General features: G+C 40.0%; 1 protein-coding gene across 15 annotated transcripts in view; it reads right to left on the reverse strand.

Annotated features, from left to right (window-relative positions):
* The window catches only part of RYR3 (ryanodine receptor 3), a 630,986-nt gene that overhangs the window by 427,856 nt on the left and 182,944 nt on the right, over positions 1–20,186 (reverse strand). For all 15 annotated transcript variants that reach the window (XM_050954773.1, XM_050954774.1, XM_050954771.1 and 12 more), the window contains 5 exons: positions 13,519–13,684; positions 9,759–9,894; positions 6,190–6,285; positions 4,983–5,101; positions 1,155–1,288 (listed from right to left, as the gene is read on the reverse strand). In XM_050954773.1, the coding sequence (XP_050810730.1) occupies positions 1,155–1,288; positions 4,983–5,101; positions 6,190–6,285; positions 9,759–9,894; positions 13,519–13,684 (651 nt within the window). The remainder of the gene's footprint in view (positions 1–1,154; positions 1,289–4,982; positions 5,102–6,189; positions 6,286–9,758; positions 9,895–13,518; positions 13,685–20,186) is intronic.

Genomic DNA, 20,186 nt, shown 5'->3' on the forward strand with positions numbered 1-20,186 from the left:
GCTATCATAAGTTTGCTCAGTTAATGTCTATCAACTTTTTAATACTAATTTCTTAATTTGAAAATAGTGCACTATTAGCTAGCGTGCATGGAGAATGAAAAAAACAATGATTATTTTTATTTAATACACAATTTTTGTACTATATTATGCTATAATTGTATTGGACTTATTTTTTGCCTTGATCCTTTCTCCCTAACGACCTATTCTTTATTTGCAAACTTCACCAATGTGCATACTTGTGACAGGGTGCTGAGCAGGAACTGCTGAGCCAGCCCTCTGTCACTCCAGCTCCAATTAAGGGAGGCGAATTGGAGCTGGTTAGACTATCTGGCCCTAATTGGGGAAGCAGAGACAGCTGCGGCCTATTAGGCTGGGGTTGTATAAAAGCCTCAGGGGAAGGAAGCCACTGGGGAGCAGGAAGAAAGGAAAAAGGAAGGGAGAGGAAGCAGGGTGGTAGCTCTCTCCTCACTCCAGATGGTAAAGGGCTACTTGTATGGTGAAAAGGTAGTGGGAGCCTGACCTGTAAATAAACTGCACCAGTGGTTACTGAACCCAGGGTCTCTGAGTGACTTTATCAACCCAACAGGGGCAGGAGCCAGAGGGCCCTGCAGCAACCTTGTTACAATACAGCATTTTTTTTTGTGTACTTATGCTATTATATAAAATAATCCATTTTCATTCCTTTCAAGTGGGAATTCAACAAGCAATTTCTTTTCCAAGACAGTTAGTAACGTGAAACTTTTAAAAAACAGTTAACATCTAAAAGTTTCCTAAAGAGTATGTCTTTCAGTGATTGCTAAAAAAGACTGAAACAATTTTCCATTGCCAGAACAAAAGTGTATTTTCTTAATTTAAACTCATACTAAATACTAAAAGCAGCAAAGAGTCCTGTGGCACCTTATAGACTAACAGATGTACTGAAGCATGAGCTTTCGTGGTGAATATCCACTTCGTCGGATGCATGTTACATGTATCCGACAAAGAGGGCATTCACCCAGAAAGCTCATGCTCCAATACGTCTGTTAGTCTATAAGGTGCCACAGGACTCTTTGCTGCTTTTACAGATCCAGACTAACACGGCTACCCCTCTGATACTAAATACTAATACTCCGTTTATCTGCAAATATAGCAACAAAATAAACACTGCACTATACCTTGTAACATCATTAATCAAACGGGTTTGCAAGAGCAAATCTCTTCGAGGGAGTAGATTGTCACATATATAGTTCTGATTGGCACGCACTGCAACTCCATTACAGAGACACAGAGAGCAAAGCACATCAAGAACCTAAAATAGATCAGGGTACAGTCAAGTAAATGTAACTGTTTACAATACAATCCTGATCTCAATTTAATTTCCTTTCAAAATATGCAGGAGATAGGAGAAATATAACATGAAAACTTTGGTGATTTTTCTAACATTTTTGGTTAAACATGAACTGGACATAGCTTGTAATAGTGACAGTTGACATTAAATAAGTTAAAACAAGCACGCATGCAATTTTATACCTATATAAAACACTTTAGGTCTGCAAAGATGGAATATGACATAAATCTCACAAAAATAGGTCTTCCTGATTCTACCTGGCCACTGATGTTTACATTCACTTTCAGTTCCCTTGATGCTGCCAGAGAAATGTAAAGGGCCCTTAATGTATGGATACGTCTATGCTGCAAAAACGGCATATTCTTAACTTGGACTAAAATAGTAGCGAAGACACACCAACTCTCCTTTTAACTCTGCTACACGGCAGCCTAGGGTTGACTTGAGCTGTTAACCCAAGTTAAAAGCTGAGTTGGTGTGTCTTCACTGCTATTTTAATTCAGGTTACATAAGGAGGGTTAGCTAACAATTTACGAACACACATTTTTTGCAGGGTACACATACTCTAAATGAGAATGAGGTACTAAATATTTACAGGATGTGTATATTGCTTACATCCTGTTCATGCAATTGATGACCAAAGTTCCAGGGTGGATTAAAAAAACAATTTTTTCTTTGAAATCAATCATTTTTACAAAATTTACATCAGATTTTTTAATTAATACATTTTTACTTTAAAAAATAAACCTATTTAAAAGTAAATTTAAAATTATGATAACCTATGTTAAGTTCTACATTTATTACAATCTATTAAAATCATTCAAAATAAAAGCAAAAATATGGTGCATCAAAAAGACCTACTCAAATTTTAATGAGTTAGAGTGCTTCTCTTTTAATTGCATACAGAAGCGGGGGAAGCTTCTGAGGTCAACTCAAGCTTTGTAAATAAGTCATGCATTATATTAAATCAGTATTTCTATTTATTTTCAGTCTTTACAATGCATACATTTGTTTAATTTTACATTTTTCTAAATGTAAGTACTTTGTGTTTCTGTTGTATAGTAAAGCTTTTGGCTTAATTACTTTGGTTTCAGTTTAACTTGCAGGTACAGAGAAAACATTTTCTTAATTTGGGAAAGTTGAGAAATGGATTGGGAGTTGAAAAAACAGGAAAGCTTGTTTTCTTCTTCCAATCAGTGAAGAGGAAGATCAGGTGGGACAGGATGAAATCTACAATCTGAAAATCTCAAAGGACACACGGCCAGATTTTCATAAGTGTTTAGGCACCTAAAGATACAAAGAGATGCTAGAGGGATTTTCAAAAGTTCATATACAAATTAGGAACCTAACACTCATTGATTTAAATCAATCCATGCTGCATAATTCTCTGACTGCTTGTCAGAACTCACCCCTGAATATCAATATTACTCCAGCCAAACAAAGAATGTTTTAAATATATATGGAGGTATACCTATCTCACAGAACTGGAAGGAACTCTGAAGGGCCATTGAGTCCTGCCCCCTGCTTTCACTAGCAGGACCAAGTACTGATTTTGCCCCAGATCCCTAAGTAACCCCCTCAAGGACTGAATTCATAACCTTGAGTTGAGCAGGCCAAGGCTCAAACCACTGAGCTATCACATGCCACCCCATGTTTGGATCCAATTAGTTAATGAGATTTCTTGTTTGATATTTCTTAGTACAAGACAGAGTTTCAAATCTAGCAGGCAATTGAAACATTGTTCCCAGAATAACAAACATAAATAAATAAATTATTAAATTAACAAAAATGTTTAATCAGCCTATGATGCAGAATCGTAGTCATCATAGATGGAAAGGCCATCTAGCCCCTTTTCCTGCCAATGCAGAATTGTTCCCTTTTGTATTTTTAATACTCATTATGATGTCTACATTTAAATGTTCTAACTGAAGGGATTTCTTAAGAGACCATTTCACATTACAGACCTTGCTGACAGTGAGTATTTCCTGATAATCAGCTAAATTTTTCCTTTTCTTAAATTTAACTGCATACTTCTAGTTATGTCACCTTGTATTGGTCTAAACATATCCTAAATGGAGTTTATAACCTCCTGATATTTTTAGACTATATACTATAATTTAGAAAGCTATACCATATTTAATTCTTATAATCTTTCTCTGTAAAAAGTTCCAGCCCACTAAACATTGTGGTTCCTCTTCTCTAATCATCCTCCAACTTGACAATGTCATCCATATATTAAAGTTCCCAGAACTGCATGTAATATTCCACCTGCAGTCACACCAGAGAATTATTCTCTGTTGTGTAATGTGATGCCATTCTTGATACAGCTACAAATTGTGTTGGCCTTTTTTGCTGCCACAGTACATTTCATACCCTTATCTACTTTGTGTCCCACTATTTCTTCAATAATTTCTGGAGTATTATTGCTTTCCAGCTTTCTCTTGCCTACTTCATATCGGTGTTTTAAAATTTTCCCTTCAAATATAGATTTTCCAACTTGAATTTTGTTGTGTTCTGCTCCTATTTCTAATATCTCTAGGTCATTTTGGATTATTTCTCTGTCTTCACTGGTGCGCAAAACTCTTCCCAATTTAGCATTATCTGTTAATTTCATTAACATGCTGTACATACTCTGTTGTAGATAATTAAGATATTAAATAAAACCTGATCTACCAAAGATCTGTGTGGTACTTCACTAGATACTTTGTTTACAATCCATGGGAAAGTATTAATCTGCAAGACCAATGCAATACATTTTAAAAGTTAGATTTTAGGTGACAGTAAGAACCTTTTAAATGATGTGTATATTTTTTAAAAGGAGCTTTTATTAAATATTCATTTACTTTTTCAGGATAAATTAGTTATGTAGTTGGAAGAAACTTTTCTTATAATATATTACATTAATATTCTGATTTCTGCTTTTGTATATTTGAATGTATAAATCATAATACATAATTCCTCATTCTGGGTGGACTTTGCCTGTGTCAGTCCAGAATAATTTATTGAATTCTATGGATTTACACTAGTATAAATGAGATCAGATTATGGCCTTTTGTATCATGTGATCCCTGGTCATCATAAAAAATTAATTACAAAAGTCTCAGAGCCCAATCCTTGCTCACATGAATAGTCACATGAAAAAGACAATGGAACTTCTTATCTGAGTAAGGGCTTGGAGGATTGAGCTCTGTCTTGTTAGATGTATGAAAACAGTAGAGCAAGTCCTTCAGCAATGAACTTGGACCCCAAGGCTGCAAGTTACTCCATGCAGGTGGACTCATGAACCCATATGGAGTAATTTACAGTCTCAAGGTCCTAGATTACATTTACATGTAGCTTTTTACTTATCCTGACACATTATTGGTTGCCTATCAATATTTATAACAGACACAAATGTGCTGGTCATGCACAGAAATGATGTTTTGAAGACCCAGTCTCCTACACACACTGATTTATTTTACAGAGAAAAGCAATTATAGATCTCACATATTTCATTTTGTTCTTTGCAAAGCAATTTAATATGTATTTTTCACTATGGATTTTTAAAATATATTTAACAACACTATGTATCACATAGGTAGCATTATAGAGACTCATTCACTTTTTTCTGTAACTTATTCTTGATATTACAAATATGTCATAATTTCTCAAATCATACCTTATGATTGCGCCCATGCTTATCCAGCAATGAAATAATAGACTTGATATGTTCCTCTGCTATCAAATTTAAAGCCTCTGGACTTTCAATCAAGATGCAATGTAATACTTCCAAAATACCTATATGAATGCCACAAAAATCATTTAGACATTAAACAATCAGCAGAACTGAATACAATTTAAGAACTTGGGAAAGAAAAAAGAACATCCTAAGGGAAAAATAATCATATCTTCTCTCACTCAGTCTATTCAATATTTCCAGACTAAAAAGAATGAACTCAGCTGGTCCTTAAAGCCTGCTGAAGATATGATATGATTTACTTTTGAATTTAATTCTCTGGTTAAAATTTTTTTTTGTCTATGACAGGAAGTTAAAATGCACCTTGAAACTATAATTTCTGATTTTCTTGACATAAATCTTGGTAAAAACACAGAGAAAAAACAAAATTCACTTCAGCTAGTCACTGAAGTAAATAGTCTCCCTAACAAACTGTATTTTATTGTAAACTTTTTTAAAACTGATTTTTATGTATACAGTTTTCTTGGTGTTATTTGCTGGGACTGAGCAACAAACAGCACCTAAGCTAATTGCAATTATTTTGGCAGCTGTGGAGTAGTACCACTGTGCAGTACTATGAATCATATGATATCATTAATTAATTTCAGGGTTCTTTGACTGTGATGCTACTAGGAAAATTAAGAAAAAGAAAATTCAAAGGAAAAAGTGGAGGAGGGCTGGAACATAAGCATGGCCATACAGGGTCAGACCAAGTATCCTGTCTTCCAGCAGTGGCCAATGCCAGGTGCCCCAGAGGGAATCATCAGTAGTCATCAGTGATCCATCTCATCGCTCATTCCCAGCTTCTCTCAAATAGAGGCTAGGGACACCATCCCTGTCCATCCTGGCTAATAGCCATTGATGGACCTATCCTCCATTAACTTATCCAGTTCTTTTTTGAACCCTGTTATAGTCTTGGGCTTCACAACATCCTCTGGCAAGGAGAATGAAAATGACAGGCTAAAAAGGAACAGTGTTAATCTGAGAGATTTACTTAAAAAAAGAACAGTTTGTTAATTTGAGAGATGGGCTTTAAAACAGAAAGCCTGTTTTCTGATGCTTACTATTTTTTCAAGCAAAACTTTTCCTTTTTACGGAATGTAATAGAATTATCCATAGCAACACCTTATTTTTATAAAATGAGTCTTACCTGAGGAAGATTCTAGTCTATCCAATTTACTGATTAGCCAATCAAGGTTATTGGAAAACTGGGTGCAGTTATTTCTGTTACCACGAATGAGGGCAGCTGGAAAAAAAATGGTTTGATAATATAAGGATTCAGCTAGCATTAGTGTTAACAACCAGTGCTGAATACAAATATGTTAATATAATCTGTAGGATAAACCAAACAAAATCACAATTCTCCATCCTTTGTCCTATGAACCAAATATATTTTAATTTTTTTATTAGTAAGATAACCATCCAGATTTGGTTTGAACCACTTGGCTCAGGAAACTGGTAATGGAATCTAGTTTACTAATCTAAATTCCACCCAGGTCAGTAGGAAACGTTGTTACCATTTGATAGCTGTTTAGTAGCCTATTTGAAATTAATTTGATGGTGTCAGTCTAGTTGATTAAGACATCACAGCTGACACTAAAGAACCTTTCCCTTCCATCCTGCTCCTATTTTGTTAGGGGATGTACATACCAAACTGAAATGTTTGAAACATGACATCTTTTAAATGATGAATACACTCTTAAAACAATTTATCTCAGACTCTTAATGTTGTGCATCAGTTGCGGTTTGTTAGTGGTCTATTTGATAAAGCAGAATTCTGGTAATAGTGGTACTTAGAAAACAATATTTGCTATATCCGAACACACTATTAGTCCATCAACTGAAATATTTTTATCTCAAACCCTATATAAACCTCTTCCGTAATCCCACTGTATAATGGGACCCATGGGAGAGGTTCCATGGAAAAGAGATTATGCCTGGGCTGTACAATCTTCTCCAGAGAATCTATCTGGGGCCAGACATTAGACACTGTGCATACCCCTCCTTAGGCCCACACCCAGCCTACTCAAGCCTCCCCACGACCCACCTGGTTTCCCTCTGCCCCCAGTACAGACCCTATACTTGTGGAGAAGCCCATGTAGGGTCCAGATGGGAGGGCATTTAAAATATAATGGAAGCATTTCACCTATTCTTCCACTTGGGAAGGTGGAAATCTGCATACTATGGTCTACTCCATTATTAGTTATACAAACTACCACCCTCCTTAAATTCAGCTATTAACTACAGCACATGATCAAGGGGCCTGTACACTTCTAAAGTTGTCCCCAAATATCTCCAGGAGGGAAAAGACCATGCAACTGGACAGGATCAAGTCCAGGTGAAATAAGTGACTTTTAGCTCCACCTCCTGAGCTAAAGGTGCTATAGAATGGATAATTATTGTTCAGCAGCACAGAACATGCATTGTTTTCTGAATGTAACTGAAATTAACTAACTCCCTCATAGAACAGCTCACTAATCTGCAAACACACCATCAAGCAAAGAAAAAATAGCCATACTAATTATTGGTCCACTGAAGCCAAGTATCAAAGATTTTTATTATAAGGTGGATAACTGATATACATTTTTGTTACTTATTACAGTAGAATAGATGAAGACTGCAAGTATTCTTTTTTTAAGAAATAAAATTTCATACTAGTTTTCAGGGGGAGAGGCAGATGTACAGCAGTCCCACAGAACTACAAAGAATTTGGGGTTGCTCTTTTCTTCTCTGATTTCTTCCTATTTTCTTTTCTAATTTGTGATATTATGGCTGAATGAAAAGTATGAAAATCCTTACCCTACTGAAGTCAACAGGAAGTTTGCCACTGACTTCACTGGGATCCATACACTTCCACTCCAACATGAATTTTCTCTTCCCCCAAACTCCATCTGTTCTTTGTTTTCCTGTGCTCTAAATCTTTGGCACAAGCTTACTCATCATTCTGCACCAGAGCTAGATTTGTTTGTAAAAATGAAATAAAAATGCATCTAAAAGTACACTATACGACAAGTCCCTTCTTCTAAAATTCCTTTGTATTTCACTTTCATGTGTCTTAATAGCAAAGTTTAGGGCATCCTGTTATTCTTGTTCCCTCTGATATGACCCTGTATAGTATGTCCTTGGGTATGCATCCATCTTCCAACCTACTCAGATAGTCCAGTCAGTGCAGTCGTCTTTGCTTGAGCAGACATTGTAAACAAGAAGTTGGCAGCATTATCTCCCGCAAATTGTAACTAAACTTGTTTGTCTGAGTGATTGGCTGAAGTAAGACTGAATGAACTTGTAAGTGTGAAACTTTTACATTGTTTTAGTTTTGAATTCAGTTTTTTTTGTACATAATTCTACATAAGTTCAACTTTCATGATAGAGATTGCACTACAATACCTGTATCAGGTGAACTGAAAAATACTATTTCTTTTGTTTTTACAGTGCAAATATTTGTAATAAAAATAAATATAAAGTGAGCACTGTACACTTTGTAGTCTGTGTTGTAATAGAAATCAATATATTGTTTAACAGTGTGATTAATGGTGCAATTAATCACAATTTTTTTATTCGCTTGACAGCCCTAGAAAAAACTAAACACCACACCTAGAAAAGTAGGAAAACTTGTGATGCAACACTCAGTGCTTGTGTGGTTTATTTATAAAATGTATTTATGGTGTCCATGTAAGAGTGAATTTTTTTTTCTTCAGGAAAATAAGAGAGAATATTCTCATATGTAAGATAAAGATGGGCCTTTACCAATATCCAGGATCTAAAAACCATTGCACTTTGAGGAAGTGTGTTTCTGGTTCCAAACCTTATGGTTTAAACCAACCTTTAGCAAACAGACCACAGAGTCTGTCCATGCTTCCAGAACTAAACCACCCGTTTGCCAACAAGTCAGATCTCTCTCTCTCTCTCTCCAGAATATTAGCTTGCTCACTAGTTAACAAACTCTTATAAAAGGGATTGTGCTGGCATCCTTTCATCTGTGCAAGATGGTGGGAATTTCATCCAATAATGTAGATGATTTGCAATGTCCCATGTGACTGAATAGTCTGATCCAAGATTTGCATGATCTTTGGCAGTTGCTGCAAACGTATGTATCTTGGTTGGGAGCTGCTTGCTTCCGATGTACTCTTTTCTCTTCAGGCTAGCCGGCGTAGCAAGAAATTTACACGACAGATGCTCTAACGATTCATACGTCCCTTCATGCTTCAACCATCATTCTAGAGGACATGTATCCATGCTAATGATAGTTTCTACTTGACAACAATCCAAAGCAGTGCAGACCGATGCATGTTCATTTTCATTATCCGAGTCAGATGCCGCCAGCAGAAGGCCGATTTTCTTTTTTGGTGGTTTGGGTTCTGTAGTTTCTGCAACTGAGTGTTGCTCTTTTAAGACTTCTGAAAGCATGCTCCACATCTGGTCCCTCTCAGATTTTGGACAGCACTTCAGATTCTTAAATCTTGGGTTGAGTGCATTAGCTATTTTTAAAAATCTCACATTGGTACCTTCTTTACGTTTTGTCAAATCTGCTGTGAAAGTGTTCTTAAAATGAACATGTGCTGGGTCATCACCCGAAACTGCTATAACATGAAATAAATGGCAGAATGCAGGTAAAACAAATAATGTAGTTCACATGGCAGCATATATCCAACATAAAAGTCTTTTTTCAAGGGATGGGAAAAAAGTTCTTACAGTACAATGGACTGCTTGAGAACTTACCTAGCAATTTGTAAAGGAGATTCAGAATTTCCTTCCATGCTGTTCCACTTTCCTCCCTTGCAACTCCCGCAAAATGAGCTGCACTGTTGTAGACGTTTAAGCGATCAATGCAGTTCAAAACTAGTGCCAGCATTCCCTAAAAAAGGACATAATATGGAGGAAAATATTTGCATATGCCAAAAAATATTCCTTTACATTTTAACACATTTTCTGAGCCACATGCTTAAAAGCCAATATTGTTTTAAACAAATAGGGAACTATTGTGCTTGAAATTAGAGTTTTTTGAACATGTATTTTTCTGTAAATATCTCTTTTGAGGATAATTCAGTTTTTTTTTTTGTTGGTTTGCCCATTAGAGTTTAATCTGAATGCTGTACATATTAAGGAATAAAGAGCACGACAATCTTACAAAGGCCTTCTTAACATTTTCTGTTAATAGAATCCGACTCCCAAAGAAACTGCTCTAGAAGCAGAACTCTCCTTTTTTATATATGAAATAAACTAATTCAAGTCAGTAGCATAGCTAGCAGGGTGCAGGTGAACCAGCCACTTCCCCTCAGCACATTTTCAAAAAGCGGCGCCTGCTGGGCCAGCGCTGGCAGCAGCACGGCCGGAGGAGCCATGGGCGGAGGCGCGGCAGGCGTGGCTGGAGAAGCGAGGGGGTCAGCTCCTCGGCCATCGCGCTCCACACTCAGCGTGGCCCCAACATCGCCGCAGCCACCTCCTGTGGCGACTCAGGGCTAGGCGGCCAAGCGCTCCCTGTCCCTTGCTAATGCGGCAGGAGGCAAAAGGGCCCCTGCACCTTTAAGGCTGCCTGGCTGGTGAGCCCCACGTGGAGCGCACCGAGCACCTGGAGCAGGCCGGGGACAGGCGGCGGTGCAGGACGGAAGGTGGGCGATGTGGGTCTGGTGCCTTGCACTGGGGAGTCCAGGCAAGGGGCTCCCCGCGGCCAGGCCCGCAGGGCAAGGGCGTAGGCCGCACTGTCTGGATGGGGGACCCTGGCGCGGCGCAGGAGTCTGGAGCCCAGAGTGGGGGGGATGGGACCCCGCGGGTGGGGACGGGTGTTGCAGCCGGAGGAGGAACACCTGCAGAGTGTGCTGGGCAGGAGAAACTCTCCCGAGACTGCAGGGGGTCGGACCCCGGGGTTAATCTGGGGGGGAAACGGAATGTGTCAAAAGCTTTACAGAAAAGTCAAAATATATCACATTTACTGCTTCCCCCTTTCCCACTAGACCGGTTAAAGGAGGAAATTAGGTTGGTTTAGCATGATTTGTTCTTGACAAATCCATGTTGGCTATTACTTACCAGCTTTTAATCCTTTAGCTTTGAATAAATTGATCGTTTAATAATTTATTCAAATATGTTTCTGAAAATGGAAGTTAGGCTGACTGGTCAATAACACCCTAACATAGGTGCTGGAACCAGAGGTCCTGGGGTTGCGGCCTTACCCCCGGTCTTAAAGTAGTAATAACAACCCAAATACATGGTTTCTGCCTTCAACACCTTCACTATAAAAATTGTTCCAGCACCACTACGCCCTACTTCCTCCTTCCCCCTGTTTTGAAGATTGGTACTCTGTTTCCTCTTCTCCCATCATTAAGGACCTCATCTGTCCTCCATGAGTTCTTGAAATTAATCACTGAAAGTTAAGATACTGCTTCAGCTAGTAACTTGGGTGAATTTCATCAGACCCCGTCTATATGAATATATCTAACTTATCCAAATATTGTTTAACCTGTCCATTCCTTATTTTGTCATGAGGTCCTTCCCTCTTGTTAATATTAACTGTGTTAAGCATCTGGTCATAATTAATCTTTTTAATGAAGACTGAAGCAATAAAAAGATTAAACACGTCAGCCTTCTCCGTCTCACCTGTTTTTTGCTCTCCTTCCCCATTAAGTACAGAATCTATACTTTCTTTCATTTTTCTCTTGCTTATAAAGTATTATAGAGCCTCTTTTTATTGCCTTTTATGTCCCTTGTAGTTGTAACTCATTTTCATTACTTTATAATAATCATAGAATATCAGGGTTGGAAGGAACCTCAGGAGGTCATTTAGTTCAACCTCTGCTCAAAGTAGGACCAATCCCCAACTAAATCATCCCAGCCAGCGCTTTGTCAAGCATGACCTTAAAAACCTCTAAGGAAGGAGAGTCCATTGCAACTTGAGACCATTACTCCTTGTTTTGTCATCTGGTACCACTGAGAACAGTCTAGAACAGGCTCCCATTGGCTGCGGTTCACCATCCTAGGCCAATGGGGGCTGCGGGAACTGGCACAGGCCGAGGGACGTGCTGGCTGCCACTTCCCACTGCTACCATTGGCCTGGAGTGGCAAACCACCGCAAGTGGGAGCCGCGATCGGCCGAACCTGCGGATGTGGCAGGTAGACAGACTGGACTGGCCTGCCAGGGTGCTTACCCCGTAAACCCACATGCTAAACGTTGCCGATCCCTCATCTAGATCCATCCTCTTTGGAACCCCTTTTCAGGTAGTTGAAATCCCCCGTCATTCTTCTCTTCTGCAGACTAAACAATCCCAGTTCCCTCAGCCTTTCCCTATAAGTCATGCTGACGGTGCAGTCCACACCATCCTCTAGATCATTAATGAAGATATTGAACAAAACCAGCCCCAGGACCGACCCTTGGGGCACTCCGCTTGATACCAGCTGCCAACTAGACATGAAGCCATTGATCACTACCCGTTGAGCCCGATGATCTAGCCAGCTTTCTATCCACTTTATAGTCCATTCATCCAGCCCATACTTCTTTACCTTGCTGGCAAGAATACAGTGGGAGACTAGTATCAGAGGGGCAGCCATGTTAGTCTGGATCTGTAAAAAGCAACAAGAGAGTCCTGTGGCACCTTATAGACTAACAGACGTATTGGGGCATAAGCTTTCATGGGTGAATACGAAAGTGGGTATTCACCCACAAAAGCTTATGCTCCAATACATCTGTTGGTCTATAAGGTGCCACAGGACTTTTGTAGGAGACTGTATCAAAATCTTTGCTAAAGTCAAGGAATAAAATGTTCACTGCTTTCCCCTCATACACAGAGCCAATTATCTCGTCAGAGAATGCAATTAGGTTAGTCTGGCATGACTTGCCCTTGGTGAATCCATGATGACTGTTCCTGATCACTTTCCTCTTCTCTTAGTGTTTCAGAACTGATTCCTTGAGGACTTGCTCCATGATTTTTCCAGGGACTGAGGTGAGGCTGACTGGTCTGTAGTTCCCCGGATCCTCCTCCTTCCCTTTTTAAAGATGGGCCTAATATTGCTAGAATTAAGTAATGTATCCCCTTTCGTAAAATTGGGATTCCTCTGCAGTATAAAGCTCATGTTTCTAACCCTTGGGGGTTGGCAAGCTATCAGACCTTAAACTCATTATTGGTCCAAGACTTAACATACGCCATCTTGGGCCTCTAGTGTAATTGAGGGGGTGGGGGGGAGAGAATAAGTCACTTTTTTGTGTCAGTGTGATTTCGTTAATAATGACACTTGTTTGAAGATGCTCAGAAGAGTGAAATATTAGTCTAAATACAATTGGACATGTATTAGTAGACAACGACCAGGTGAGGCAGTCAAAGGTGCATGCTAACAGCAATGTAGCATATGATTTTACAATTTGCTACATATACCCACAACAAATACATGCATACAAATCCCAGTGTTCATGCCTCTGGAAGACTAACATTTTGCTTTCCTATTAATGCTAGTTATAGGATATGCTGACGCAATCTAATAATCCCCCCCTCACCTCTTCTTTGAACAAATTTTGTCTGTTTTTGAGTGAGCGAAGTTTGTTTTGCTTATCTTCATGTTCCAGTTCTTCTTCTGGAGGCTGGAAATAAGTAATCAGGTCTTGCAGGGTCTCAAGTACCTCCTCAATTGGCAGGGCGATGGGTGCTGCTGTTCTGTTTCCACTAATAATTGAGAAAGAGAAATTGACAGTATTAACCTTGTTATACAATTTAAGTACAATATTAATATAGCAACCTATTAGCCTTTTGATATCTAAAGCAGTTCCTTTTATACATATGACCAGGAATGGCTAGAAATAAAATACTTGCTACATGTGCCCCAAGTGTAACATTAGGCAGCAATTAACCTGATTTGTCAGTAACTCATACAACTGTTTATTCAGTGAACAAACAAGCCTGCCTGAAGCTGGATCATGATATTCAGGGAAGTCCTATGGCCTGTGGTATACAGGAGGTGAGAGTAAATTATCACAATTATCTTTTCCGGCCTTAAAATCTATGAATGTTAGTTCCTACATATGTGTAACACGAAGGAGAAGAAAAAAAATGAAAAAGAGAACAGACAAAGTGAGTAAATAAGATAATGTGGGAAAGCAACAATATAAAGAAAACTGCTATTTATTAATTTTGTAATGGATTCTTTACTAGAGATTGCTCCCATTAAACTGGGATGTAACAAATAGATCAATAGTGGTACAAGGATAGCTGCATATTGCCATACAGTTTCGTATTTTTGCAAAAAAATTAAAGAAACATATCTTTAGAAGAGTGTGAAGAAGGGATCAAGTTATATGCAATGTTATATGCGGGGGCTGGGGGCAAGAAGAAGGAAAGAGAAGTAAAAAACACTGCCACTCAGTCTCTCCTCACTCAAATTTGAGTCATCATCACATTTTCCAAGGAGATGATTGTTTCAATTACAATCAGGCAAATACAACGATAAAGCATAGTACTTCCACAGTAGAGCTGATTGGAAAGAAAATTCCTCTTCACAGGAAATTTTAATGAAAATGCAAACCATTTCTTTTTCATCAAAACTGACAGAGAAACACACAGACTCTCCAAGACAACGTTCAGTTAAAAGGAAAAATCCTCAATTTTCTATCAAACAGTTTCGATAGAAAATTGTTGACCAGACCTACTATACACATCGTAAAGCAGCTGTGGCTATTTTTACAACATCTCTTAGAAAAAGAGGAGCAGGAGAAAGAGACAGCAATATTTTCAGTAATGTTGTTTAGGTCAGAGAGATTGATATTTTCCAGCTCTATTACTATGGTTTTTCCCCTCCTTTTGCTGTACAGTTCCCTTGTAAAACTGAACATACTGAACCAGGAGCAAAGGAAATACGCTGTTCCAAATAAATGAAGTATGCTCTTCCAAATGTGCTTTGGTTATTGTTAGAGATGGGCCTGAATAAAAATCCAATAACTTAACATGCCCCAAGCTGAGAGAAGTTCAGATCCGGATATAGAGCCAAAGGTAAAAGCTTTGAGACCATCTCTAGGAATGTTTGCATTGTCAATTTCCATCTTTGCATTACTTCTCTATGCTACCTCCAGATTCTTCAAAATAGCATACCAAGATTCTTAATTTCACTCTATTCTTACACATTTCCCCATAGTCATTAGGAATTAATGCAGACAGAGTCTGAATTTCCCTTTCACCCTAGAAATCACCTCGACAGAACACATGAGAGACAGAAGTAGATCAGCAAAAGGAAGACTGTATTTTCACTTCCTTTAAGATATACATGTTACTGGTTATTAAAGCATGTTATTCTGGAAGGCTGGTAATACAACAATCAATTTACTCAAAAGAGGGAAAAAGAACAAGAGAAAAAGCAGAAGTAGCATACTGAATTCACTATGCAACATACCAAAAATATGCCTCCTGATTTTAAAAATATTTAGATATATGACATAGCTGAAAACATTATAGTAATTTCTATCTTCCAAAAGGGTAACTTCATCTATGCCCATACTCTGCTTCTGTATCTGAACTCCAAACTATGATTGGAATAGACAGTTCAGAATTATTCCATTTAAAGTTTCAACCTTTATTGGGCAACTAAAGTCTTATAATACTAATCTAACTTGATAACTGACAGCAATTATTCTAAACAATACTGTAGACCATAATAAACCAGCTAGTTACATCATAGTTGATCAGATCTTTTTTGGCAATATATACTTTTTTTTAAAACCTGATCTCAGACAGCTGAAAAACTTAGGCTAAGTATTCATTTGCATGAATAATGTAAAGGTAAGTTAAAGGTTTTTCATTGAGAAAAGTATCTACTTTGTAGCTACAGTTGATTAAATACCAGCTTAAATAGTTACCTCTGAGATAGCAAAATTGGAGAATGTGACAAATCTGACATCTACTCTGGCTGAATTTGCCAGTTTTGTTCATTGAGGTCCAAGATTTTTGTTTATTTATTTATTTTTGGTAAGGTGGAGACCCTGTCTGCAACCTACAAATGTAGATGCTTGGTCTTCATGACTGGTAAAATCTAGCAGAAGGGAATTTTGTTCTAATGTTGCCTGAGATTAATATCTCTTTGGGAAAGGAAAATATTACCTTCTCTCATATGTGTGGTACAGCAGTTAGGCCAACTACTGCCCCTTTTTTTAAAACAACCCTTCATGAAGAAAGTTATGGAGAAGGTTGTGATAGGAATATTCTGGTGTTATGTGAAGATCTCCAATTTCCTTGAGTGCTTTCACATGGGTTTTCAATACAGTTATGGTGCACAGACAACACAATCTCCTCAGTTGGTGCTTTCTTAAAACTGTCATCAACCACTGAAGCCACAAGGTTTTGTAGACTTTTCTAATGTCATGACAAGGTTAGATGAGGGCAAAACTTTAGTGGTTTCATTCTTTCTCTCAGAGAGAATCAAATGGTAGTGATGACTCATCTACCCAGAGGGCAGTTGTCTTGTCCTGGTGTCTAGACAAGATCAGAACACAGATGAGACTCAATCCTAAAATGGAGGGATGCTGGCTGGGTAGGAGAAGCATCTTGACACCATGTCAGAGATGATGGTGTTAACACTATTACTTTGATAGCAATACATTAGGTTTTGTTAGTTACTTGCACAGTTTTGGGATGAATGTGGATCCCTGTCCATTCCTCAATTCACAGCTAATATCAGGATCAGCCTGATGTGCTTATTTCCCCCACACACACCACCACCACCAATTTCCTGTTGGTTAAATTGCTACACATGCTTCTCTCTGAAGGAGACATAAATAAAATTATCAACACATACTTGAGATATCCAGGCTGAAATGATCTGTACATAGGAGACACTTGAAGAAAAAATGGTTACCTACCTTTTTGTAACTGTTGTTCTTCAAGTTTTGCTCATGTTCATTCTATTCTAGGTGTGTGCATGCCTACATGCAGAGTCGTCAGAGATTTTTGCCTTAGTGGTATCTGTAGGGTCAGCTGTGATGCCCTCTTGAGCGCCATGCTCGTGTACTGGTATATTAGGTGCTGCTGGCTCTACGCCCTCTTAGTTCTTTCTTGCCAGCAACTCCAACAGAGGAGCAGGAGGGTGGGCAATGGAATGGACATGAGCAACACCTCTCGAAGAACAAGTTATGAAAAGGTAGGTAACCATTTTTTTCTCAGAGTGCTTGCTCACGTTGATTCCATTCTAAGTGATTCACAAGCAGTATCCTTGGAGTGGGCTCAGAGTTCATGGTCTTGTGGCTTGCAACACTGCTCTACCAAAGCCAGCATCATCCGAAGCCTGCTGGGTACATGCATAATGGGATATGAACATGTGGATGGACGACCTGATGGCTGTCCTGCAGATATGCTGGATCAGCACTTGGACTAGGAAAGCTGCCAAAGAGGCTTGCACCCTGGTTGAATGGGCAGTTCCAATTGCTGGAGGGGGCAACTTTTGCCTGATCGTAGCAGCAGCAAATACAGGCAGTGATCCAAGAAGAAATTCTTTGAGCAGACACTAGATAACCTTTCATTCTATTGAACAACGTGATGAACAATTGTGTTGACTTGTGGAATGGCTTAGTCCTTTCAGTGTAGAAGACTAGAGCCCTCTTAACATCTAGAGAATACAACCTATGCTCCTCCTCCAATTCATGTGGCTTTGGGGAAAAGACAAGTAAGTATACGTCCTGGCCCATATGAAATTGTTTGACCACCTTGGGCAGGAACACCGGGTGCGGCTGCAACTGGACTTTGTCCTTGTAGAAGACCATATAGGGCAGTTCCAAGGGAAGTGCCATAATCTCAGAGACCCTGTGGGCAGATGTTATTGCAACCAAGAACGCGACTTTCCAGGAGAGGAGGAGGAGGGAGCAGGACACTAGAGCTTGGAGAGGGACCCATGAGTTGCGACAGCACTAGATTCAGACCCCACGGAGGGATAGGATGCCGGACTTGAGGGTAGAGACATTCCAGGCCTTTGACGAGCCTGACCATCACCGCCTGAGTGAAAACCAACCTGTCCTGACGCAGAGGATGGAAGGCTGAAACAGCAGCCAAGTGGACCTTAATAGATGAAAGGGACAGGCCTTGGACTTTGAGATGCAGAAGGTAGTCGAGGATTAACTGCAGAGAGGCCTGCTCAGGCTGAATACCTTTATTTGAGGTCCAATATGTGAACTGCTTCCATTTGACCAGGTAGGTTACTCTGGTGGAGGGTGTTCTACTGTTGTACAGGACCTGTTGGACATTGGGAAAGCACTCCTGCTCCTCCGCATTTAACCATGAGGCAGTCAAGTTGCGAGGTGCAGAGTCGCCAGGTTTGGAAGTGGAAGACTGTGATTTTGGGACAGCAGGTCTGGCTGGAGCAGTAGCTGTAACGGAGCAGCCACCAAGAGGTCCTCCAGCAGCATGTCAATCCAGTGCTGGCATGGCCAAGCTGGCACTATGAGGATAACCTTTGCCCCATCCTGCTTGATCTTCATGAGGACTCTGTGAATTAATGGCACTGGAGGGAAGGTATACAGAAGGACCCACAACCAAAAGGAGAAGAAAAGCATCCAAAAGGGAGCCTTTGTCAATCTCCAGAATCAAGCAGAAAACATGGCATTTCTTATTCTGCCTGGACACAAATAGGTCCACCCAGGAAGTCCTCCACCCTTGGAGGATAATGCTGACCATTTCTGGTGGAGTGACCATTTGTGGCGAGATAAGAAGGTCCTGCAGAGGTGATCTGCCAAAGTGTTCCTAGTCCCAGGGAGGTGTGTGGCTATGAGGTGGATGGCCTGCTGAACGGAGAAGTCTTCACAAAGCTGACAATCTGGCTCTGCCTTGCCTGTTGATATAGAAAACAGCCGCCATGTTGTCCATCAGGACCTGGACCATCCTGTTCTTCATGTGAGGTAGGAAGGTTTGGCAGGCCAAGCGTACCACTCTGTGTAGGGAGCGATCGTGACTTGATCAACAACCTTGCATGCTGAGATTGAGATGCCACCACACATGATTCCCGGACCAGACCTTTATTAGCTAGTCATTGAGGTACTGGTAAATTTGAACACCTTAACGCCGCAGGTAAGTGGCCACTGGCACTATGCACTTTGTGAACACCCTTGGGGCTGACGAGAGACCAAAGGGCAGTGCCATGAATAGGAAATGACACTGACCCAACACAAAAGGAGGTATCATTGTGTTCTGGAAAAATTGAAATATGGAAATATGCATCCTTCAAGTTGAAGGTGGCCAGGGAAACCATGTGGAACTTCAACTTTCTGAGGTGTTTGTTGAGGCGTGTCAGATCCAAGACAAGTCTGAGGCCCCCTTTCACTTTCAGAATTAGAAAAAAAAAAACAGCAGTAGAATCCTTTCCCCCTCATCTCCAGAGGGACGTTCTCTAGTGCCCCCATTCTGAGGAAGTTATCTACTTCCGGGATGATGAGCTGCTTGTGAGAAGGGTCCCTGAAGAGGGACAGGGAAGGTGGGGTGGAGGGAGAGTCGGCCAAGAACTGCAAGGTGTAGCCCGAAGATATTATGTCACACACCCAACAGTCTGAGGTCAGCCACAACCAGGCTGACCGGAAGGGGCACAGGCAATTGAGAAAAGAGCAGGAAGGTGGATCCTGGGATGTTACTGGAGGACCATCCTTGAGCATGCCCTCAAAATGCCTGCTTCTGCCTTCCTTGGTTACTGGAAGGGCCAGGCTGAGCAGATAACTGGGAAGACAAAGGGTGTCATCATTTAAATCCCTTGTCTCTCTTTTTCCTATAGGAGTCCCCTAGGACCTGGACAGAGGAGGCAGAGGAGGCCAAACCTAAGAACTATATACAAAGGAGGAGGTAACAAAAACGGCTAACACTCTTGCGGTTCAAGATGAGGCACTTTGACTAACTGTCGCAGGCAGTAAGAAGGAACTCGGAGGGCATAGGGTCGTCAGCACCTAATATACCAGCACATGAGCATGACACTCAAGAGGGTGTCACAGCCAACTCTACAGATACCCCTAATGCAAAAATCTCTGATGACTGTGCATGTGGGCGTGCACACACCTAGAATGGAATCTACATGAGTAAGCACTCAAAGAACAGTCTGATGTTTTAGGATACAGAATGTGGCCCCACCTACTTAATGGACTTTGACCATTGGGAACATAAAACACCTATTCTCCAAACTTTGTAAAGGGATGCAGTTCACTTCTGAATAGAA

The sequence above is a fragment of the Gopherus flavomarginatus genome, chromosome 5 (assembly GCF_025201925.1).
Source record: "Gopherus flavomarginatus isolate rGopFla2 chromosome 5, rGopFla2.mat.asm, whole genome shotgun sequence".
Classification (NCBI taxonomy): Eukaryota; Metazoa; Chordata; order Testudines; family Testudinidae; genus Gopherus; species Gopherus flavomarginatus.